Below are 21,980 nucleotides of genomic sequence, written 5' to 3'. Positions count from 1 at the left end.
CCATCTTTCATCTTCAGTGTAGCTGCAATTAGAAGGAAAAAAAAAAAAAAAAAGCAACTAGCTGAAATTTGAGCTCTAACCTTGACCCCAATAAATCTCTAGCAAAACTAACGCAACAAAGAATTCACCTTAAAACACGCAAAGGTTGTTATGATGGCACCTAAAGCTAAAGATAATTCCTACAGTCAAACATACCAAAAATAAAAGCTACAAACTGATTCAAAGTATCATAAAGAGGAAGCAGATCTCATTATTAACAACCTGCTCTGATTTTAAAATTGACCCTACTCAAAGTGGAGGAAAATTGGACCGGATAATCTCCAGCAGTCCATTTCAAATTAAGGAACACCACTACTACACCAGTACATCAGAATTATTTTTAGTATCAAAATACAGCAAGTTCTTAGCATTTCAGGAACAGCTTCAGCCTGAATTTATCACCATACTTAAAAAGTAGAGGTTAAGTTTGGGTTAAGTAATAAATATCATTTATTCCAGAGAAAAACAAAGAAAAGATCAAGCTTTGTAAATTTATCACAAAGTAAACCAAGTAAAGTAAGTCTTTCCTACCTTCCCATTTCCTGACTTTGCAGGTTTATCTAGAACTAAAACAAATGCACCTAGTTCTTACATTTTATCTTGGGACAACTAACTCTTGTTAGCTACCCCTAAGTAAAAAAATCATACCTTCTCACTGAAGATAAGTCCCTTGTGTGTCCAAGTCACAGATCCTTTCACTCCACATGTGCTTGATTCTCTGATAAGAAATACTAACTATATGGACTTTGCCTTTAAAGGTAAAGAGCCTTATGGAAAGACAATCAGTTTCTACCCGCCCTGCCTCTCTGCTCTAAGTACAAGTTAATAAATGACAATGAATTACCAAGTTCATATGCACCCCAACATTATTCTGGAAGCAGTCGCTACATGAAAGCCCAGAAAAAAAATATATATATAAAGGAGCATTTTGCATATGCACCCATGGCAATAATACCTTACTGTTAATGCACAGAGCCCAGTAAATACAATTTCTGCATGTAGATAAGTAACTTGGTCCTTTAACATTCAGCACTAACACATCCTGTTTCTGATCTGTGCTGCCTGTGAACCCAACAACAACTTCTGTAAAAGGATGTTCATGGAGCTACATTGGAAGCATCCTCAAAAGCCAGGGCAGAGACAGAACAGCCATTTTCTGAACAAGTGGTGTGAGTCTTGGGAAGCAAGACGGGCTTTCAACCATAGCTCAGGTTTCCTGCCTCACACTGCTGTAAGGTGCCCAGACCAGACCGAAACCTCTCCACAGGCTCTGCAAATTTGAACTGCAAGTAAGAGGAGGTCAGACTTCAGCTTATTGTCTCTCCAGCCAATAACTCAAAGCTGCTCAGCAGGTTTTCAATGGCCTTTCACCTTTGGAACAACTTGCTTCAGCTAACCAACCTCAGCTGAAATTTAACCACTGCAGCACACCATGCAAAAGATAAATCCAACTGATTTAATACAAACACAGCACTTTGGGGGTGCTCTGGCTAATTTAGGTGGGATAATCTGCAGTAGGCTGCTGCTGTAGGCCACACCTCCATGGAAACATTTATCCTGATCTTCCAGAAAAGAAAGCTCCTTAGGATCTCCAGATTAAACCACGTTTCAAAGAAGAGAAGTTTGTGTCCTCAGAAGCACAGCTGGCATCCGGCACAGACTCAAGGCCACCTTCAAGGTTCTTTGTGCATCTGCAGTACAAAAAGACTTCCTAAATCCTCAGAGACTGAACTCTTCAATGACAAGTCACAGGTTTGCTTTAGCTGACCAAACATAAGCACCTTTACTTGTATGGCTCTTTGTGGCCCAAACTCTTCATCTCTTGTTGACAAACCAGTATAGCACTGCCCAGCTCTGCGCAGGCCATAATGCTGCTGGGCATCGTGAAGGACATCATCAAGAGAAGCACACAAAGAACTAGGAAAATCTCCCGATAAATGTTCACACCAAAACCTGTCAGCAATATTGCAAATCTGTCCTCCAACTTCCATTTTGCAGTCATGCCTACCGAAAGCCATCTATGGGGCCAATCAGCAGTACCACAGGAGCTGATACCACAGATGGTCCTACTGCCCACACCCAACTACCTGCTCCTTTATATTTACTGCCTGGTCCATCAAACCACTATTCCCAATTTCTGTTCAGATAGCAAACCTTTTCAAAGCCATCTTCGCATTATGCATGTCACCACGTCTACAATAAACGGGCTATGGGCTAGGACACAAATTAGCTCACATTGGGAGAGAAAACTAAAACTTCAGCTGACAGTGCAGGTCAGATCTTACATTCACTTTGCTTGGTTCCACTTTCTTGCTTTGCACGCCCCACAGGAGAAAAACGCTAGTAAAGAGGTATTTGGAATGCAATACACACAGCAGTGGTGTCAGGCATCCTCATCTCTGTCTGTCCAATGACTACTGTGCATAACAAGGCACAACCAAGAAAGTGATACTAAAGATACTGAATCCAACCTTGACATAATAGGGTTGGTTTTAAGGAGAAAAAAAAAAAAAGAAAAGAAAAAAATAGTACAGCACAGGTACTTGTTTTTACACATCTGTTGACAAGACTAAAAAAATGGGAGTTCTGATGTAACCTTTCATTAAATTCAGTCAAAAGATGCTTAGCAAGCACTAGCTGTGCATAACACAATAAAAACACGTAGTTGAGAAGAAGTTAAAATGAAGTTAATAAAAAAGAGAGAGAGAGAGAGAGAGAGGATAAGAAGGGGAAAAAGCCATCAATATTTAATATTAAGATACTAAAGAATCTCAAAGGGAGAATATGACCCTTCACATGGATCACTGTTTTCTACAGTGATCAAAATATGCTTTTCCTTCAGCCTGATTTTTATTTCATCAATAGCCACTTTATATTTGTGTGATATTTATTTATTTATTCCCTAATTTCTTTCCTATGAAATCTGTCTGCTTCATTGCCTTTTTAATCTTTCATAACTGGTATTTTTCACAGGTAACCACAGCAGCTGAAGATTAAGCAGTAAGGTGCACTTTTGCAGGCATTTCAGATAAATTCAGTTCACAGAAGGCTAATTTGATGCTTACTTCCATTCTTCTCACATAAGGAATATGGATTATGTTTTATTTTAAAGCAGTGAGCAATGAGAAAAAGACTACTTTGTCATTTCTGTAGTGTTGGACTATACAGGCATAGTAATTATATGCTATCCTTATGTACCACATACATATATGGATATATACTAGATGTGCAAATATACTAAAAGGTACAAATACTAAATGCAAGGAATTTCATGGTCTGAAAAACTAGGGAATATAAACACACCATTAAACCAATAGAAAAGATGCTGCTGAAAGAGAAGTGGAGCTCCTGACTACAGTAAAGACCTATGTACTTTATGAACATATGCCAAAAAGACAGTCCCTATAATCTGTCTTCTTCCTGCCAAGAAAATACAAAAGAAATTGAAACACAGGTGAAAAAGAATGGAGAGCACTTCTTCACACCATAAATTAGGAATTTCTGTACAGAGCTCTTCACTTTTTTCCCCCCCACAAACTCATTTTTTACAAATTTTGGAATTTTAAGTGCAGGCCTTGACTGCTCCTGAATAAAAACTGTCATAACTATAAGAAGTGTCACAATAGGAACAAGGGAAGATATCATCTGATCTGTTACTCCATTTAACCCCAGTAAGAAGTCAACTCTTTGTAGTTAAATAAATGTGGTCTTTTTGCACGGTTGCCCAACAAAATTCTACAGAGATCTTAAACACTGTATTCAAACAGATCAATTCAGAGTTTTACCAGACTGTTTCAAAAACATTTGCTGGTATTAAATAACTTTCATCATTGAGAACAACAACAACAAAAAAAGTATTACATTATCAAGCAATACTTGTCAGATTATGTCTGGATTATTACCACCTACTAAAGCTGTACAATGAAAACAGAGACTTGATGTTCTTGGATTTGAAAGCTTCTTCAAATAAGCCTGGCCATGAAGAATCGCTATTGGTATTCTTGTAAAGGCAACATCTTGAGCATTGTAGCCCCTTCAGATATACTCTCTGACACTACAGCAAAATAGCATCCTTCCAGAGTTACAGAAAATGATTTAAACACATCTGACTACAACCATATCTCAGCAGCAACTTGTGAAATGCCCACACAGAGTCATTTCTTCCAGAGACTGTGTACATTTGGCCATTTATATGGCAGCTCTTTGTATTAGTATTGCAATCATACCTTGACTGATACTGGTCTTACTGTCACTAAGCATCACACACATGGTTAGAGTTAATAACCTGATAAACCAGATACACAAAGGCTGTAAGAAAAGAAAAAAAATATATTAAAAAAAAAGGTGGAGATTTGGCAGAGAGAGGTGAAACACTATTCAAATTCATGGTGCAAATCTGTGATACAAATAAGAATAATAGTCAGATCTCTGGAGTCTTTTTCCATGGACCACTGATCTGTAAAGATCAATATCTGATCGATCTGAAGACGGATAAAAGGAAGCACATTTGTTGTGTGTTTCTGACTCCAGCACTGTGGCTATAAATATAACAGCTCTCTCAGAACAGAGTTATCTTGTTGATAGCGGAGTTACAAAGTCAAAATTACTGCTTGAATCGTTGTTCAGTTTGTACAAAGGCTAACCAGAGGTAAACAACTAAAAAATGCCTATGGATATCATGCTTATTTTGAAATCTACTGAGCAACCTTAAATACAAATACAGGATTTCCTAAGTCCTTTCCAATATAAATAAACAATGAAAAAGATTAGGAGAAAGAAACAATGTGGTCTCCTGTCCCACTTTTCATCCTGAGAGCTGCACTACTGAAGTCAGGGACTGGGTAAAGCTTCAAAACCCAAAGTTTCCCCATTCTTCTTCTCCTTTCAGGAAGCACTTCAAGGAGCAAAGCCTTCTTGTCTGAATTAACCAAAAAAAAAGCCTTAATCCAGCAGCTGTGGCAGCTACCTGGCTTGAGCTCCCTGTAAAAACCAGCCTCAGGAATGGGACACCAGCCTCAGGAATGACCTGCAGCCCTTCCCACAGCCACTGCAACCTACCTTAGAGGTATCCAGATCCTACACAGTTTCAAGGCAGAGCTACAGCCCAAAGGTCAGGCATGAGGATAATGAAAGACCCTGATTCCAAAGATTCTCTATTTTAATTGGTCTCAACCTAACCTTAAAGAAATTTCTTTCTGTCGCACTACTCCTTTGCCAAGTATTGAGTGCTTCCCTGTGCAGCTTTGAGCATATTTCAAAGTCCTCTTTCAGAAAAGTATCAAATTGTAGTTGATATGCCCATCAAAGCAGGTTGTTCTAACGTAACAGTATTTTACATAAAGCCATGAAGCACTGACACTACCTAAATTAAAAAAAAAAAAAAAAAGTAAATTCCTTTAATGTTTTGTATGGTCCAACATGTATTAAAATGATTCTTTCCATTTCACAGAAAGCTAAAACCTCCTGGAAAGCAGAAGTCCCTTCCTCCAGCTTTCATGAGCAGCAGGTAGCCCTTTAGCAACACCTAATGAGACCCAAGTATGGAAATTTGATATCCAGAACAATGCACAGATATTTCTTACTCTTTTAAGTATTTTGTAACTTTTAGAAGGTAATACAGAAACTTCAGTCTGAGCTTCAGTTCTGCTTTTCTTATAGCTCTTAAATCTTGTCATTCATTGCAACAACTTCATCCTTTCTACCTTTTTTAATACTCATTCCTTCCATGACTGACTGCAAACTCTTCTGCAATTCAGCATTTAAAAAAAAAAAAAGAAAAAAAATCATAAAGGACACACAAAGCTAACAGTAACAAACCAGTACAAATTCTAGTAGTTTTAGTGAATTAACACACTCCTTTCTTCACAACTGAAATGTTTTTTTATAGCTATTTTGTGACCCTGTGGGACATACTGAATGTCAGCTGCAATCAAACTTGCCCAAATCCCCCTTAAGCTCCAAAGAAAAGTAAGAAATGAGGCAAAGTTCTGTTTCCCTTCCAGATAGCATACACAGTGACTGCAAAGATGGTATAAAACTTTCTAAGACAGAAGAAAAAAAAAGTGCTGACGAAGGAGAATCAGGTCTCTTAGGGTTTCTTGTAGCACCATCAACTGAGGTCAATACCTACTAAAAGTACTGCAGAGATTTTTTTTTAATATATATACACACCACTACAAATGCTGGCATTTTAAACACCCCTATGAACAATAAAAGCAAAACAGGGCAAAGTTAGGGCTGCCAGATTTTAGGTCTAAATACATATATATATATATATATATATATATATATACACATACATATTACTATGACTATTCTGCTTTCAGTCATAACCTTATTACTACTTAAATAAGATTTTTACTCTAGTGAACATGACCTTTCTCCCTCATTTCCCAATCCTAACCTGTAACCACAGAAAATTAGAAGGAAACTTGGCAATGACTGAGAATATCACACTTAATATTTATTCCATTACACCAGAGATAGGAGATCCCAGGTATGATGACAAAAGCTAATCCAATTGTAGCATATACGTAGCACTTCTAAGGTTAAAATATTTCATGGCGTTTTCTTTAATAGGACGTCTTGTTCCTACAGAGTAATTTAGACTCCACCTATTTTCTACTTGTGATTAGGTAAATAATCATTAAGGTGAGCTGATACACATACACACCCTATCTAAAATGGTGTTACAGATCACTGCCCTTTGTGTACGTACACGTGAGATAATTTATTAGCCTGAACATTTGCAAAGGAGTTATTAGATAAAACAGTCCAGACTGTTCAATAATAAACATGATCTTGTTCCACTCTTCAAAACAGGAGAACTAGAATTCAAGATTGACAACCACAGCCATGAAGTCTGTACCCCCAAAATTGACTGGATTTCTTTGTTTTGGGGGTGCCTGTTGCATTCCAGCATCTGTGCTGTTAAAACTATCAGTGCTTTTAGCTTTATTCTTCAGAAGCCTGCTTATTTCTTTCAGTAGAAGATTAACTTTATGGTACCCAGTTTTGGAGCTTTACGTAGACAAGATCATCTATTAACAGACTTGCAATATTATCACTATCAGCTTAAACGAGAAGTAGTATTAGAAGTATTTTCACTTTTACTTCTGCTTTGACAAAATGAGGTAGACTGTATTGTCTCAGGTTCTGACATACTAATTCTCTTAATTCTCATGCTACCCAAAAGCTTTGAAAATGTATTCTTATTTTTTTTGCCCATACATGGAAATTTTTTGTTCAAAAGCAAACATTTTAGAAAGGAAAGTGACAATAGCTGGAAATCCAAATCCACCAGAAAGGAAAACAAGCAGATGAGGGCAGCTGGGTGAATACTACATATACAATCACACCACTGGCACCATTTTAGAAGCACATCAGCAACTCGTGAGCACTTTCAGAGGAGCTGGAAATCATTACAGAAGCTTGAGATCCACAGAACAAAAACAGAAGTTAGCCTCCAAACTCAACATTCAGTGCATTTCCTTTTCACACAATTCTGTGTTTAAAACTCTAGTTGTAAACAAAACATATAGCAGATGGCTAGGAAAACAAGGAAAAGAATGGTCCCGCTTTAACCTCCTCTGTCCTATTTTTGGCTCTGTCCCTTGATGAGTTATCTGCTTTTCTCATTCCTTCCAAATGCCTTCCACATCATGTGTTTCCATATGGATATTTTTTGTTACCTTTTGCAGTTTTAACTCTTTTATTCTCTACAATTAAAAATATACATGCAAAGTATGTTCTCTATAACAACTCCTATGTTGCACAGTGGAAAAATATTCAAATACATCCTATACGTTTTTAAAGTATCCTCTTTGTGTAATCTAAGAGAATCACTGGAACTAACCTCACAAAGAAGAGAATAAAACCTGTATGAGATTACTTCAGACTCTACAAATATCAAAGAGCATAAAGTAGAAAGTGAAATAGATATAGTATTCGTAATTCCATTACTGAGAAGCACAGAGAAGGAAGATTTAAATAATTTATTTTTCTTTTCACAGTGCAGAAAAAGAAAAAAAAAGCATGTCAACAAAGCCTGATTTAAGCTATAGTGGCAAATGCCACAGCCATCTAGTAGAGTACAGTCACAGCCATGAAATGATACGGGAGACACTTTTGCGCTTCTAAAAGCAATTAGCTCTCTAAAAGCATTAGCTCTTACCATGTTAAAGGACCTACTAATTAGACCTATAACCCTGTTAGTTACTAATGTAAGGCCTACAGCACAATTCAGTAATTTTGTTTGTGCTTGAAGGAAGTTGGCACACATTCATAGACAATTTATTACAGGGTAATCCTTACATTCGGAATAAATTGTAAATGATTTGGTATAAGCGTTCCTAAACAGCAGGCATGAAAATCCCTGCAAGAGTCTCAAGACATTTTGTAAGGAAACTGTTGTCATTACCCAAACAAACCACCAACAAAGACCTACTAAGACCAAGTAGAGAAATGCTTTTACACAAGGTGGAAGAGACAGGAGGGTAAGAAGAAGAACCACCTACAGAGAGAGCTATGAAGGGAACCAGAAGAGAGACACAATCTGTTAGTAGGCTGGGTTCAAGAATCAGGAAGATGTTTGTAACAGTGAATCCTAGGCCAAAGAGAGCTGAAAGAAAAAGAAAGCTGTCAGCTTCAGAAGCGGTCACAATGAACTCATCTCCTCTTGGAGGAACTGATGCAAAGAAAAGCTGTATACGTCACTGCATATGAGGGAAATCTGCTCTGTGCCATGCTGAAAGAGACACAGCAAAGGCTGAGGGCAATACAGGATTGCTCTGATCCAGCTATGACCCTCACACAGCCCTGTCCCAAAACCACCACAGAAAAGAGGCAGCAGAAAAATCTGGTCATCTCAGCAGAAGAGAGATTGAAAGTGGCACCCACGCACAATTCTTACATTTTATCTTTGTGATTGCTAACACTGTGACTCTGCAGAGCCTTTGCAAATTCTCCTTTCCTACTAAATCCCTTTTTCTAACCTAATATTCATAAGGAATATATGATCCAGATACATTGTCAGCAGCTCTCTCTGTTACACACACTAATGAGCAAAGACTAAATTCCAAAGACTCAGTGTTCTATGACCCAGCAGGAACCCCACTAACTGAAACAAAAATACACTAATATATTCCCTCCCACCTTGTATTGCTGGTAGTGTTTATGCGTCAGCAGACAAATAAGGAAGCAGGAAGCTACTTAGAAGCACAGATTCTACCCTCTCTATGTCTTTGCTACCATTTGTTTTCCAAATACTGGCAGAAAAGATATAAAAATATTCATTTTCTTTTTTCAACCAAGCTCCCTGCAAACGTTTAGTGGTTCTTCTAGGGATAAAAATATATCTTCAGTTATAAAATAAGTATACAGACATACAGCTACCAATTTGAATATACAAATGCTTTCATGTGCAAGTTTGGAAACTAGTGGTAGCTTTGTCATAAAAGTCTGGTCTGTAATTTAAGAGCTCCAGCTGCTCAGTTGTTTCACAGTTTAGAAAACTTTCCACAAGCAATGGAAATGTCCTCTAATCCAGTAAGGAGGTGACACTGTAGAACAAATGACAGGTTTTCCTATGTTGGGTTCTTGAGGAACAATGGGGAGTAATTTGACAGAATATTTAGTGTGTTCTCTGTTTGGGTCTCCCTTACTAGGATGCCCAGCCACTTAATGACTATCAGTATCCACAGCTGTGCTGCCATCAAAGTCTGGACATTTGGACTTAAACACAGGGACAGAACTTCCCATAATAAGGAATGAAAAGAAGTTTTGCTTTGTTCCAGGAGGGAAGAAAAACAATGGGAATGTAACATGAAATAAGTGACGAAGAAACAAAAACAAAAAAGAAACAAACACTTGAAAGAAAAAAGCAAACAGAAAACATGCGAAGTAAGTAACCAATTATTTAATAGGATTAAGTGTTCAAAATAAAAAAAATATTACAAAGCAATCCCATATGTTAGTTGATCTAGAAATTTACTCATGTAACCCTTGTTTTTCTTGTTTCCTCCAACAGCATTACATTTTGTTTTTCTTCACTCTTAAATCTGGTTCTTGTTAAGTGCAAGCAGCCTCTTCCATGTGGGTACAGCAAGTTCATAAAAACTGAACACTGTTATAGAAGACTGTCATCACATTTTAAGAAAGCAAGAGGAAACGGTCAAAACTAGACAGAATGAGAAGGCTGGCAGCCACAGCACACAAAGGCTGCCTGCCCTCCAGCTGAAAAAAAAAAAAAAAAAGAAGAAAAGTGTTTTAAGAATTATGGAACCTAAAGATAAGAGCTGAAAAAAGAGCTCTTACTCTGCATTTAACTAAATTCATCAAAATGAAGACATAAACAATGCTGCACAAATTCTGAGACTAAAGTAGTGCTATTAAAAAAAAAAAAAGTCATGTTTTAGATTTAAAATTACTGAAATTATAATTCTTAATAGAAATTACTTTGGCAAATTGTTTCTTTTTCTTTCTCAAACAACAATGCTTTCTTTACCAGCATCTTACAAACGTGAGCTTCTAAACCACCATATAGGTAGTTCACATGGTTTTTCAGCTGATACTGTTCTTTACCTTATTGTACTAAAAAGTTGCCAGTCTATTTCACAAGCTGGAAATCAGTTATATAAAGCAACACTGTAACAAAGCATCGATCAATCTTTTCAAAATGAGTGCATCATAAACACTAGCTCTTAGCCTGCATGCCCCAACACAACACTTAAGTGTAAGGCCAACTGCAAGCAAAAAAAAATCTAAGCGGAAAGTGACATAGTGCTCACTGAAGTCTTTAAAATGTCCCCATTTAGCTAGAGATTAAATCTCTGACTTCGACTTTAGAAATAGATCTTTGCATAAACAGGGTAAAAATAACACTTATTCGTAACACTAAGAAATTATGATTACTGAACTTAGCAAATGAAATGCTGAAATAAGGTATAATCCATATGTCAATGCTTCTATAAACTCCTATATTCTTTCACCACATGTATATACTGCTTGTAAAGAAGAACAGCGTTAAGTACTCTCAAGTGCTACTACCCACGACTGTCGTTGACCAAGCTCCCAATGCTAGACATCTGTACTTCAAATTACAAGATGTATCTTCAAAAAATAAACACCAGATGTTTTTATACTCTATTACACGTGCATAGGAAAAAACCAAATGAGCAAATTAAATGCATGCAATATTAAGTCCTATGTGAAAACTCCATTCCAATAAATTTGAAAGCATCATATTATGTCAGTGGCATAAGCTTGCAATTTAGAGAAAAGGGATGGGAGGAAAGATAGCCAGCTTGATCAGGCAGTCAGGAGGCTGGCTCCAGGCTCCCATTACATTTTAGGTGGAAGCTTAGATTATAATATGCTACCTGAAAAGCTGGAAAACACTGTCATGTCAAATTGCACATATCGAATTAGTGTTTACTGTCCTGCCACACCCTGCCCCATTTCTCACTGGTGTGGCCCTATACAGAGGTGCTGACTGACAGTCTGGTTCCAGCTGCTTTTATCACTCTGCTAGCACCCAGCTTTCATAAGCTAAATAGCTATTGCTCTCTTAGCACACTCCTGAGAACTATACAACAGAAACTCAATTTGTGCCTTATCTGTATTACAGAGATTAAATACATAGATATATTTAAATTGAAACCTCTAAACAGAAATTATGACAGTCTATACCGAGGTCCATGTTTAGTGAAATCACTTATCAAGTAATCCTGCAAATGTACAGTGAGAGCATACAAGCGAATGCGTACCTTACACTCACTAAGAGAAGATGACTGAACTTAAACAATCACTTTAAAAGTTCAAAAAACTAAACATTGTGACATCGCTCTGACCTTAATACCATATATTTTCATAAACTGTTTTGTGATTTGAAGTACAAAGTGCCAAATACTAGCTTTCACAGCATGAAGTTCATAAAGTTTTACATCTAACTAAAGTTTTACATAAACTGTATGAACAACACTTCCTCCTGACAAGGAGAAAAAGGACCATATATCTACTTTCCTAAGTTATTACCTCAAAGAAGAACAAATACCACAGTACAAATATCCTTCCCTGAATAGAAAAGATAGGAAGAATTTGGGTCACTGGACAGCTGCTTCGACATTTAATTAGTACATAATATTTAACATTTGCATAATCTTTTATCATTTAATGCCTTTAGACTCTTTTACAATTAAAAAAGAATATTACTGCAGGGAAAAGTTAGGCTGTGTTTCTTACAGTAAACCAGATGCCTGATTCTGACTATACTTCTCACTTACGGCAGTGCTTTGATGCTCTTTTTGTCCATACTTTGAAACTAAGGTGATGTTTTTGGAGCAAAGAAAGGTATGTTTAAACAAGGCATCAATTAGCAAGCTTTCACAAGCTTATCAATCAACAACCAATTATAATTCAGAAGTTTTTGCAATTCACCTCATTATAGAATAAAGGAATCAAAGTGGGGCTTTTGTTTCTTTTTGTGAAGCATGCTGTGCTATGCAATTTGTCATAATGAAGGTAAAGCAAGCTCTCAGTTATTCCAACAGAAGCGTAAGTGCTCCACAGTATTCTTTACCAGAAAATGCCACTGGATCCCAAGGATCTCTTCTCACATGGCAACATGCCTTTTACAGCCAGAGAACATGTGCACTACTGAGTTGCTAAGCAGTATGAATAAGGGCAAAATTTGCCAGAGATAAAGCCTACACTCAAGAGTGGCTGCTAAAGGCCAAACTATTCCTGAGATGGCTAAAAATCTCTCAGTACAAAGCTAAGCCATCAAACACCTAACAATCTTGAACCTATATATATGTATCAGACCAATCTCTTACAGAATGTGGTCACAGACAGTACTGGGACTCATAAAAATGAGTTATCTTAACAAATCACCATAATAATCACATTAAGCTGACACAGATGAAGGTTGCTGCCAGTGGGTTCTGTCAAATCTTTCCTGTGGGCCCTCATTACTTTCATTGTGTCAGCATCAACACTGTCATTACTTGATGAGCCAGGTGAAGAAACCAATCTGTCTGAAAATGACACTTGCAAAAAAATACTACTTTCAGAGGGATTCTTGATGCAGCTCAACATAGTTCAAACAGATCAGAAATGACAACGACAGGACAAGAAAAATGTGTAGGGTGAGAGGTGGAATCAAAATCCACTTGCAGTGATGTCCACACTCCTTTCAGCCTCCACTCTTAGCCTAATTTGACCATGACCTGCACCCACTGTCACTGGGCACTAAAATTTCCGGTTCAAGCTCTTGGAAGATTCTGAAATGAAAGTTTCAGAAAATAGCATTCATCTCTCCTCTGAGAGATGTTCTAGCCCTGCATCAACAGAAAAAGAAGATATTCCTCAAGTCTACTTGAAGTATGAGGATGATACAGTTAAGACATCACGATTATTATAGTAGGACACAAAAGCCCATCCTCTGCAAACGCAACTGATAAAAACTTCTCCCAAAAACCATTGCTATTACAGTGTTCTCTTACCTAACTATGGCAAAGAAAAGCAGGTGATGAGGCTCCAGAAGCTAAAAAATGAATGTTGTTTGATCTATCATTCTCTTGGCAATGGCCAAGAGAGAAACCATTTTCCATTAGCCCAAGGTAACTGCAGCTTTGGCCTCCAACTGTGACTGCCAAATGAATAATGACTGTGTAGGTGACAATGTTTACCAGTACTCCCCTGCTGTTCAGCAGCTGAGGCTTTCAGTTACTCCTCCAAGCTCCTTGCGTTGCATCTAGGATCACAGACGCATAACCATGGCTATAACCACAATTACTATATGACTCTGTGGGCAATTCCAAGCATAGCAGAGCTTCCCAATCCATTTGTCCAGTTGAAATGTAGCCTTGCATTCTCTCAAACAAGTCACAGATCTACCCATTACCTCCCAACACAGTACACTTCTGGATTTTGATGTCATATTTCAATAGAGAATTTCTGATAGAGGGAACATTCCAATAGTAGCCTCAAGACCAGTCAGCTATTGTTCTGACAGTGACACAGCAATCAGATAAAAACAAACAACAGATTAAAAATAGTAAAAATAAACAATGTACTTTAAGTGTCATACACTAAATATTGACAGAACAGTTCCCACATATTCACTTAAGTATGCAAGTATTCCTCTGGTTTTCAGATAAGGGGAGCAAAGTCAAAGTACATGACTTCCCTAAGCCTACGTAAAAGCTGCCCGGGTCATTTGGGGACAGATGGAGTGGAAGAAGAGGTAGTCTGAGGAACAGTAAACTGAGGAGTTGTACTGATGCTAAAGCAAGCAAAACATATGAACTATTCTGCTGCAGGTTAGTGTTGAGTATACATGATGAGATATACTAAATTCAGCATTAATCTTACTTTTTTTGTTTTCTCATATCTGGGATACCTTTGATCATATTTCTAAGCATGCTAAAAACATTTGCATTTGCTCCTTCTCAAATATTTCACACAAACCATTTCACTCTTCCAACAATAACAAGGGCAACGCAAAATAAATATTACAATACATTTTACATATTTGCCACCTCTTGGTCTAAAAAGCTTCCCTAGGAAAAAAAGCGTGTTGTAAGAATAAGCCTCTGAAACTCTCAAGGGAACATTTCAAGGCTAATGGCACTGGGATGCTGTAGGAAGCAGCACAAGGAACAGTTCCAGAGAACAAAGCGGAAGATGAAACAGATGATCATCAGGGACAGTATGACCAAGCAACTGACCGCTCCTGTGCTCACTTTCACTCTGAAATCTATCACTCGTGATAGAAGACACTTGGCACAAGAGAATAATCAGAGTAAGTGCACAATCTCAGCTTTTGGGGGAGAGCAGTAAGACAACTTGCCAATGTGTTAATTCATTACACTGTTCGGGATATCATCAAAAACACCTTAGAAAACAGTGGCTAAAATTGTACTTTATAAAATAATAGGTCACGTCCGTTTACTTTTTACACATCAGGGATAATTAAAAAAAAAAATCCTGTTTGGCTAGAAATATTTAAATTCCCTGCCTGTATGTGACACTGAAAATACTCAAAGCTTACTAGTCCAGAATTTTTCATCCTGGTCAGGTTCATTTACTGAGTGCAAAGTGACAATCAGTGACCCATACAGAACAGGAATCTGCAATGCCACTCACAGCAGGAGCTTCTCTGTATCAGTTACTGGAATTACAGCCTCACTTCAACTGTAGCATTCCGATTTGAAGAACAACAAAAAAAAAAAAACAACCAAAGGCAGCCACTGAGTAACTCTAGTAAAAAAAGTGTAACTACAGAGCTGTACATTTGCACTGCAGATGTCACTGAAGTGTGTACCAACAGTCCTTCAGAACCATGCCACTCTAAGCTCCATCCTCTCTAGGGTCAGCTATGAAAAAAAAGTATCAGCAATAACAATTGGTTATTAACACTCTCCAACTGAGTGCCAATAGCAGCAGATAGAAAATTCTGCTCTACAAATATAAAGAAGTTAGAGAAACAAAAATAGTATTAATTTGATGCCATGTTTAGACTTAATGTTGAAGTTCAGATTCACAAGGCTCCACCAGTATTCTGCTCAGCTGCAGGTCAGTTGCACTGTTGCTCTGCACAAGGTTTACATTCTTAAAACAGCACATTTAGTAATGTCTTGTATTATGCTCTTTATCATCTAGATGGGTGCACACTTGAAAAAGTCCTTAATTAAAATGTTCAAAAGGCTTTTATGTTTCACATTCCTTATAGTTAGACAAGCATGTCATTTCATTCTCTGTATGTTGTTAAAATAAAAAAGAAAGCCAGTGCACAGAGTCTTAATTTTCTTCTGTTCTGCTACGCAGCTCTACTGATTCAGCACATCTACTCTCAGTCAGGCCCTTAAGTAGGTCTCCAAAGAGAGTAAAACTGAATAGGATATTTTCACTGATAGCAAAGGGCGTTTAATCTAATCTGCATCCACGATGTAGAATGATCTAGGCCAGATAGCAAACTGAAATTGTTGAAAAAATATTGTTTTATAAAACTGACAGATGATAAATGGATAACTAAGTGCAAGAACCAGTGACCATTTCTGCACAGCAAGGACTGCCCTGAAAAAGAGCTTGAGCAGAGCAGAAAGGAGGTGCAACTCAAAGAAAGTTCCAACAGGATGCTTAGAAAAACAAGCGTGCCTGCAATTTATACAGCTGGATGAGGAGCTAACTAGAAGCACAGTCGTGATTTTAGCCGAGCAGGTGACCTCTCATGAGGCTGACACTGAAATATTCCAAGTAATTGAGGCTGGGAGGTAAAGGCAAGGCTGAACAGCAGGACACGAATAAAGAAGGATGCTGAAAATTGGAGGAACAAAAGAAAAGATTGAAGAAACAAAGAGAATCAAAAACAATTATCTGTTCACACTACCAAAATAAAATTGTGCAGCAGCTCGAAAATAGGCTAACTGACAGCAGGAGGTCTTTATTGGAAAAAGACAGTGAACACCAAAGGCAGAAGACAGGTCAATTCAAAGACAAAAATAAGGTACAAAATGAGGAAGAGGGAACCAGAGAAGGCAGGAATTTAGAATCAGGGAAGCCAGAAATGGTGGGCTACCGCATTGTGCTGCCTGTAGTTTAAGTTACTGGGAATAATACACTGGTAGCTAAGCAACACATTAGGGGTCTGCAGTATACTACATATTTATAAATATGTATAGCACAAAAGACACAAAAGCAATTCTAACTGAAGTGACTTAGCACACTGCTGCCTACTAGCTGTATTCAAGTACGCTGACAAGTATTTGTACAACAAACATTCAAATTAGCAGGCAAATTCAAGGCAGGAAAGATCTATGCTCACGTAGACTTAAACTCAGCAGAAAAAAAAAACAGCTACAATTTTGTAAAGTCATCTGTAATACAATAGATATTTGTTCTGCATAAGCAAAGCAACACATGGCAGGTATTGTGCTAAGCCACCCATATTGGCATCATGGAAGACAGGTTGCAGGGGGTAGGAACAACAAATGTTGTGATGATACATATGGAAAATCCAAAATCTGTGCTGTACTAACAGATTGCAAAAGAAATTGCAGAAGGCTCCACCACCACACATCAGTTGCTGCTTGTATACTTAGTATTACATGCATTTCTCTCAACTCCAAGAGCAAGCCATTGGAGGGAAAAGAGAGGGAAAGAAATGAGAAATTCTCTCTCTGAAGGAATGAGAACAGAAATTGCCCTTCACAGAAGGCCTGAATTCCTGTTCATGAATAGATTTCTTCTTAGGTTGAGCCCCTCTGTTCCACTGCCACAGGTTGCCAAGCTTCAGCTGGCAACTCCCAAATTCACGTGAGTTCAGCAGTAAAGCAGGACAGTGAATCTCAGGGACCACGGATGTTAGCCAGCAGGTGTCATTTGACAGAGGAGATCTGAGGAGGTGGCAAACTTCTCTTTTACAGTAGCCAAGGGTTACAGCACTCTTTCCAGAACTGGTCTGGGTTTTAGTTCCATCTAAAGGAAACTGAGCTTGTTGTTCTCATTTTGCAAGTGAGCGTCAGCAAACCAAATGATAGATTTAAATACAGCAAATAAGTGAAGGTGTCTTCACCTCCAGGGAAGGAGCTACATTCTAGTCTTTACAAAGCACTGATGTCCTTCTTAACAAGTCACTAGCAATATGAAGACACACAGGACCTTTGGGAGTACATGATGTTAAAAAGGCACTAGCCTACAAAGCTGTGAAACTCAAATTGGTCTTCTGTAGTAAGTTTATGAGGTGTAATGAAGCGGCAACAAAAGCACACATGCTGGCTGCTGGTGAGAAAGCATGGTGGCACTCTGGAAGTACACAGGGAGACTGTGATTCACGTGACAGTTTGGTGCAGAGGGAGAGACAATGCAGAATGGCAGCCTCTGGGATAAAACAATGGTGGGAGAGAAAAGCAAAGGTGGGAAAGAAAAGCAAAGTCAACTTTCAGTGGTCAGTGCATTTAAACACATTTAACTGTAACCTGTTCTGCCCTTATAGGCTGAGTTCTTGAAGATGCATTGTAGCAGAATTTTGTTTTCCTTGCACACTATATGCATTTAGTTCCACACACATCTAGTTGCTTGCAGTTTTGTTATATATTTCCCATCTATTGAATACTCCAGTTTGGGCTTTAACCGTATAATCACATGATATTTTTACTTGCATACATATATATACACACCGATTTTTGAGAATTATTTATTATTATCAAGAAAAATTACCTGTGGGTGGACATTCATAATGAAAAGGAGTTAACACAAAAATGTGACCAGCAAGACAGCCAAAACAGGGATAGTGGATCTAACAGGTTAAAGCTGAGAAGTGAGAAAACTGAAGCAGCAAGGAAGAATATTAATACCAAGTAATCTGCCTCCATGATTTCACTAAGGAAATCCTTAGTTAAATACTTGGGTGTACCACAGAAGAGATCCTTAATCAATATCTAAAATGTAAGATATTCTTTTAAGCATTACTTTGAAATGAACTGTAAAAGAAAGCTATATAGCAAAGACAACTCTGATGCTGTTCCATGCATCAACACTGGCAAGGTAATATTGCTGAACTGTCACACTTGAAAGTGAAAATGTGGAGGTTATTCTAGATTTTAGCCTGATGAGTCCTAAAGGCAGAACTTCGCAGACTTGCTGTGCCTTTAAAAGGCCAAAACAGAATAGTGAAGTAGCTAGCAATCTATTAGACCAGGGAAATTCTGCAGCACAACTTCTCATGCCTGAAGAAAAAAGCAAATGGTTTGGAAGCACAGCCCTTTCCTAAGATGCACTTTATGTGGAGCACAGCCAATACTTTTTCCAAGATGCATCAGTGCCACACTTCTCCAACATTCAGAAAACAATACAATCTCCAGTATCAATTGTTTTGAATGGCCCTGAAAATAAGAATTCAACATAGCTTGGCCATTTGTCTTTCCAAAAGGATTGACTTCATTACAACATAAACAGCTAGCAGTGTATTACATCAGCTCCCTAATACTCTGATACCTGTTGAAAATAACAAAGTTTTCCAATTAGCAGGGAGAGGCGAGCTTAGAGATACTGAAGGCCATGCCTACTGAAAGAGGTATCTCAGCTCAGCAAGCTAAACAGCAAATGTGCATGGTTTTCGAAGCTGTAACACCGCCAGCAGTGGAACTCAGGCAAACTACAAGTGGAAACCCCCTGCCCTATACAGCTCTAACACACCCATTTCTATCTTATAATTAAATAGATCACATCTCATGTTTATTTCCCTGCACACTCTCCTGTCATAATGCCATGTGTATTGCCCAACCAGAGCAATTTGTACAGGACCACTGCCAGCACAGCAGAGCAGCAATGCCCTTCCGCATGCAGCTGACAGTAGGAGCTACAGTAGAGTTGACAGTAGCATCACCTAGAGTAAGTCAGCACCTCAGCAAGAACAGGGGCCCAAATGCACTGCTCAAACACTAGGTAGGCTGCTTTTCTCAACTGCATTCTTGCCTCTGCTGTGAACTCATGGCAGGACGTACTGCGATGCATCAGTTATCTTTACTGCATAGCGACATACAGCACTTCCGTTTATCTTTTTTTAATGAGATTATAATCTCTTCGGTCAGATGCACCCTCATTATGCACATATGTAAGTAATGTGTCAGCGTCAATACCTTCCCAGTTTCAACTGGCTTTCGTGCATTAGTAAAAGTCCCATCTTTATCAGTGGGTCCTTTGTTGTCAGTTTCAGCGCGGAAGGGATCAGACTGAATGGGCCGTCGGGACAAAGCACGCTAACAAAAAAGCCCCGGTTATAGCTATGGGGCAGCTGCACTTGTGCCGGCATTAAAGAAGCAGCAAAGCACGGGGAGACGCTCAGCCGTCACGGAGGCAGCTTCCTTTGCCCATTTTCAATCCTGCCTTTACAGCAGAACGGCAAATGCTGTAAAAAAGTTCATCTCGCCCCTACCTACAGCTTTCGCCAATCGACCACATTAAAAAACAAACCAACCAACAAACAAACAACAACAAAACCCCAGCAACCACAATACAAAGCACAAAGCCTCATTCCCCCCGACCTGGTCCCGCAGGGTCGGGGAGCACGCGGGGCGGGCGCAGCGCAGCGTTAACAACCGCGCGCTGCTGCTCCCACCTTGACGACAGCCGGCACCTGCGAGCCCCGCGCAGCGTTAGGGGAAAAGCGAGAAGCGCGGGGGTAACCGCCCGGCACAGCCCCCGCCCGGCCGCACTCACCCGCCGGTGCCGCCGCTGGGGTGGTAGGCGGTGAGCACCACGCCGCGGGAGCCGGACAGCAGCCAGCTCATGGTGCGCGCCGCCGCATCCCTCCCGCGGACGCTGAGGCGGAGCGAGGCGGCTCGGCCGCACAGCCTCCCGCCGGAGCGCAGCGGCGCAGGGCCGGTGACGGCAGCGCGGTCCGCCGGGTCCCAGCCGCCGCCGCCGCCGCCTCCTACGGGGACCGGGTGCCCGGCAGCACCAGCGGGAGGGTCACGGCGGCCGCTTCCGGCTGCGGAGCGCTGCGGCTCCCCGCGACCCGCTCCTGCCGCCTCGCGCCGGCTTCTGATTATAGCCGCTTTAACCATAAGGAAATGGATTGGCTTCAGTGTTAACGTAACTACTGCATCTCTTTTTCCCTTTCAAAGGAAATACGGTATCATGCAAATGTTTTGCTTGCGATGAAACATCTGAAAAAATCAGCACGGAGTACTCCGGTACATACAGGTTTCTCAAGGTCTGTATCCTCGTCTATCTAAACCGTTGTACCCTTAAATAGGAACTCCGAGATTCTGCCCTGTGCTCTGAGTAGCAGCTGAGGGAACTGAGATAGTTCAGTCTGGAGGAGGTTCAGGGGAGACCTCATCGCTTTCTGTAACTACTGGAAGGGAGGTGATAGTGAAGTGAGGGTTGGCCTCTCTTCTCAAGTAACAGTGATAGGACAAGAGGTTATGGCTTTAAGTTGTGCCAGGGGAAGTTCAGATTGGATATTGGGAAAAACTTAGAGAAGCAATGCATTTGAAACAGGCTGCCCAAGGAGGTGGTGGAGTCACTTTTCCCTGGAGATGTTCAAGAAACACATATACGTGGCACTGAAGAACAAGTTTAATGGACATGGCGATGATGGGTTGACAGTGGACTCAGTGTTAGTGGTCTTTTCCAACCTTAATGATTCTATGATTCACTGGAGCACTGCTCCCCACAATCATTTGACCAGAACTACACTCAGGTGGAGCAGGGCTAACACATGCTTCAGAGCCCACCATTCACTCAGAGCCGGGAGCTATTGGCTTTGCAGAGTTCATGGGTGATGCCTGGGCATAACTGGACTTTGTCATTGACTTAAGCAGATAACTTTATCCAGGTTTCTTCTTAAAAGGGTAGCCTTGTATGGAACACCAAGAGGGCTGTCCTTTACTGCTTTGAAAAGGGTCATGTCACTATGAAGGTGACATGCAGAAGGGCCAGTTCCCTTCCTCCACCACTGAAGGTCATGTTCAGCCTGTGCTTTAGGTATAATAGAATGACTAGATGCAGAAGTGTGTTTAGGAAAGCTTGGCTCTTCCATGTCATATGGAGGATACTTTCTCTCTGAACAACTTGTCAGGTTTTTTGGACTATTTTTTTGTACACAAATTGAGATTTTTTTCTAATTTTGGGGCCATGGCGGGATCCCCTTATATCCCAGCACATGGCTATAGAGCATCATCTCTCAGGTCTTGTCTGAAAAGCAGAAATTGATTCTTCACACACAGACACATGCAACACTCAACTGTTTGCACTGCTCATTGTAGAAGTACATCAGCATGAGATGAGAAAGCATCCATTAATATACGTCCCTACACCTATTTACTGTTGCCTTTGGCTCTTTCTTTGAATGCATATGTGTTTGATTGTTGAACAGCTTATGCAGAACACAGAATTGTTTTGTTAAGGACCCAACCTTTTTCTTTTAAATTGAA

The 21,980-nt window shown here is 39.6% G+C and overlaps 1 protein-coding gene across 3 annotated transcripts in view; it reads right to left on the bottom strand.

Annotated features, from left to right (window-relative positions):
- The window catches only part of ARHGAP18 (Rho GTPase activating protein 18), an 80,382-nt gene that overhangs the window by 35,894 nt on the left and 22,508 nt on the right, over positions 1-21,980 (bottom strand). The window contains exon 1 of one of the 3 annotated variants that reach the window (XM_065733888.1): positions 20,260-20,459. The exons of 1 other annotated variant lie outside the window; for it this stretch is intronic. In XM_065733888.1, the coding sequence (XP_065589960.1) occupies positions 20,260-20,330 (71 nt within the window). In that variant the 5' untranslated portion in view covers positions 20,331-20,459. Of the gene's footprint in view, positions 1-688; positions 737-20,259; positions 20,460-21,980 lie in introns of those variants that run through there. One more of the 3 variants, XM_065733906.1, reaches the window with a different exon arrangement.

Source organism: Cyrtonyx montezumae, unplaced genomic scaffold, assembly GCF_038088225.1.
Source record: "Cyrtonyx montezumae isolate F1298 unplaced genomic scaffold, pur_monq_1.0 scaffold_0, whole genome shotgun sequence".
Classification (NCBI taxonomy): Eukaryota; Metazoa; Chordata; class Aves; order Galliformes; family Odontophoridae; genus Cyrtonyx; species Cyrtonyx montezumae.
The sequence above is the reverse complement of the archived record's forward strand: the minus strand, read 5'-3'. Positions and strand labels throughout refer to the sequence as shown.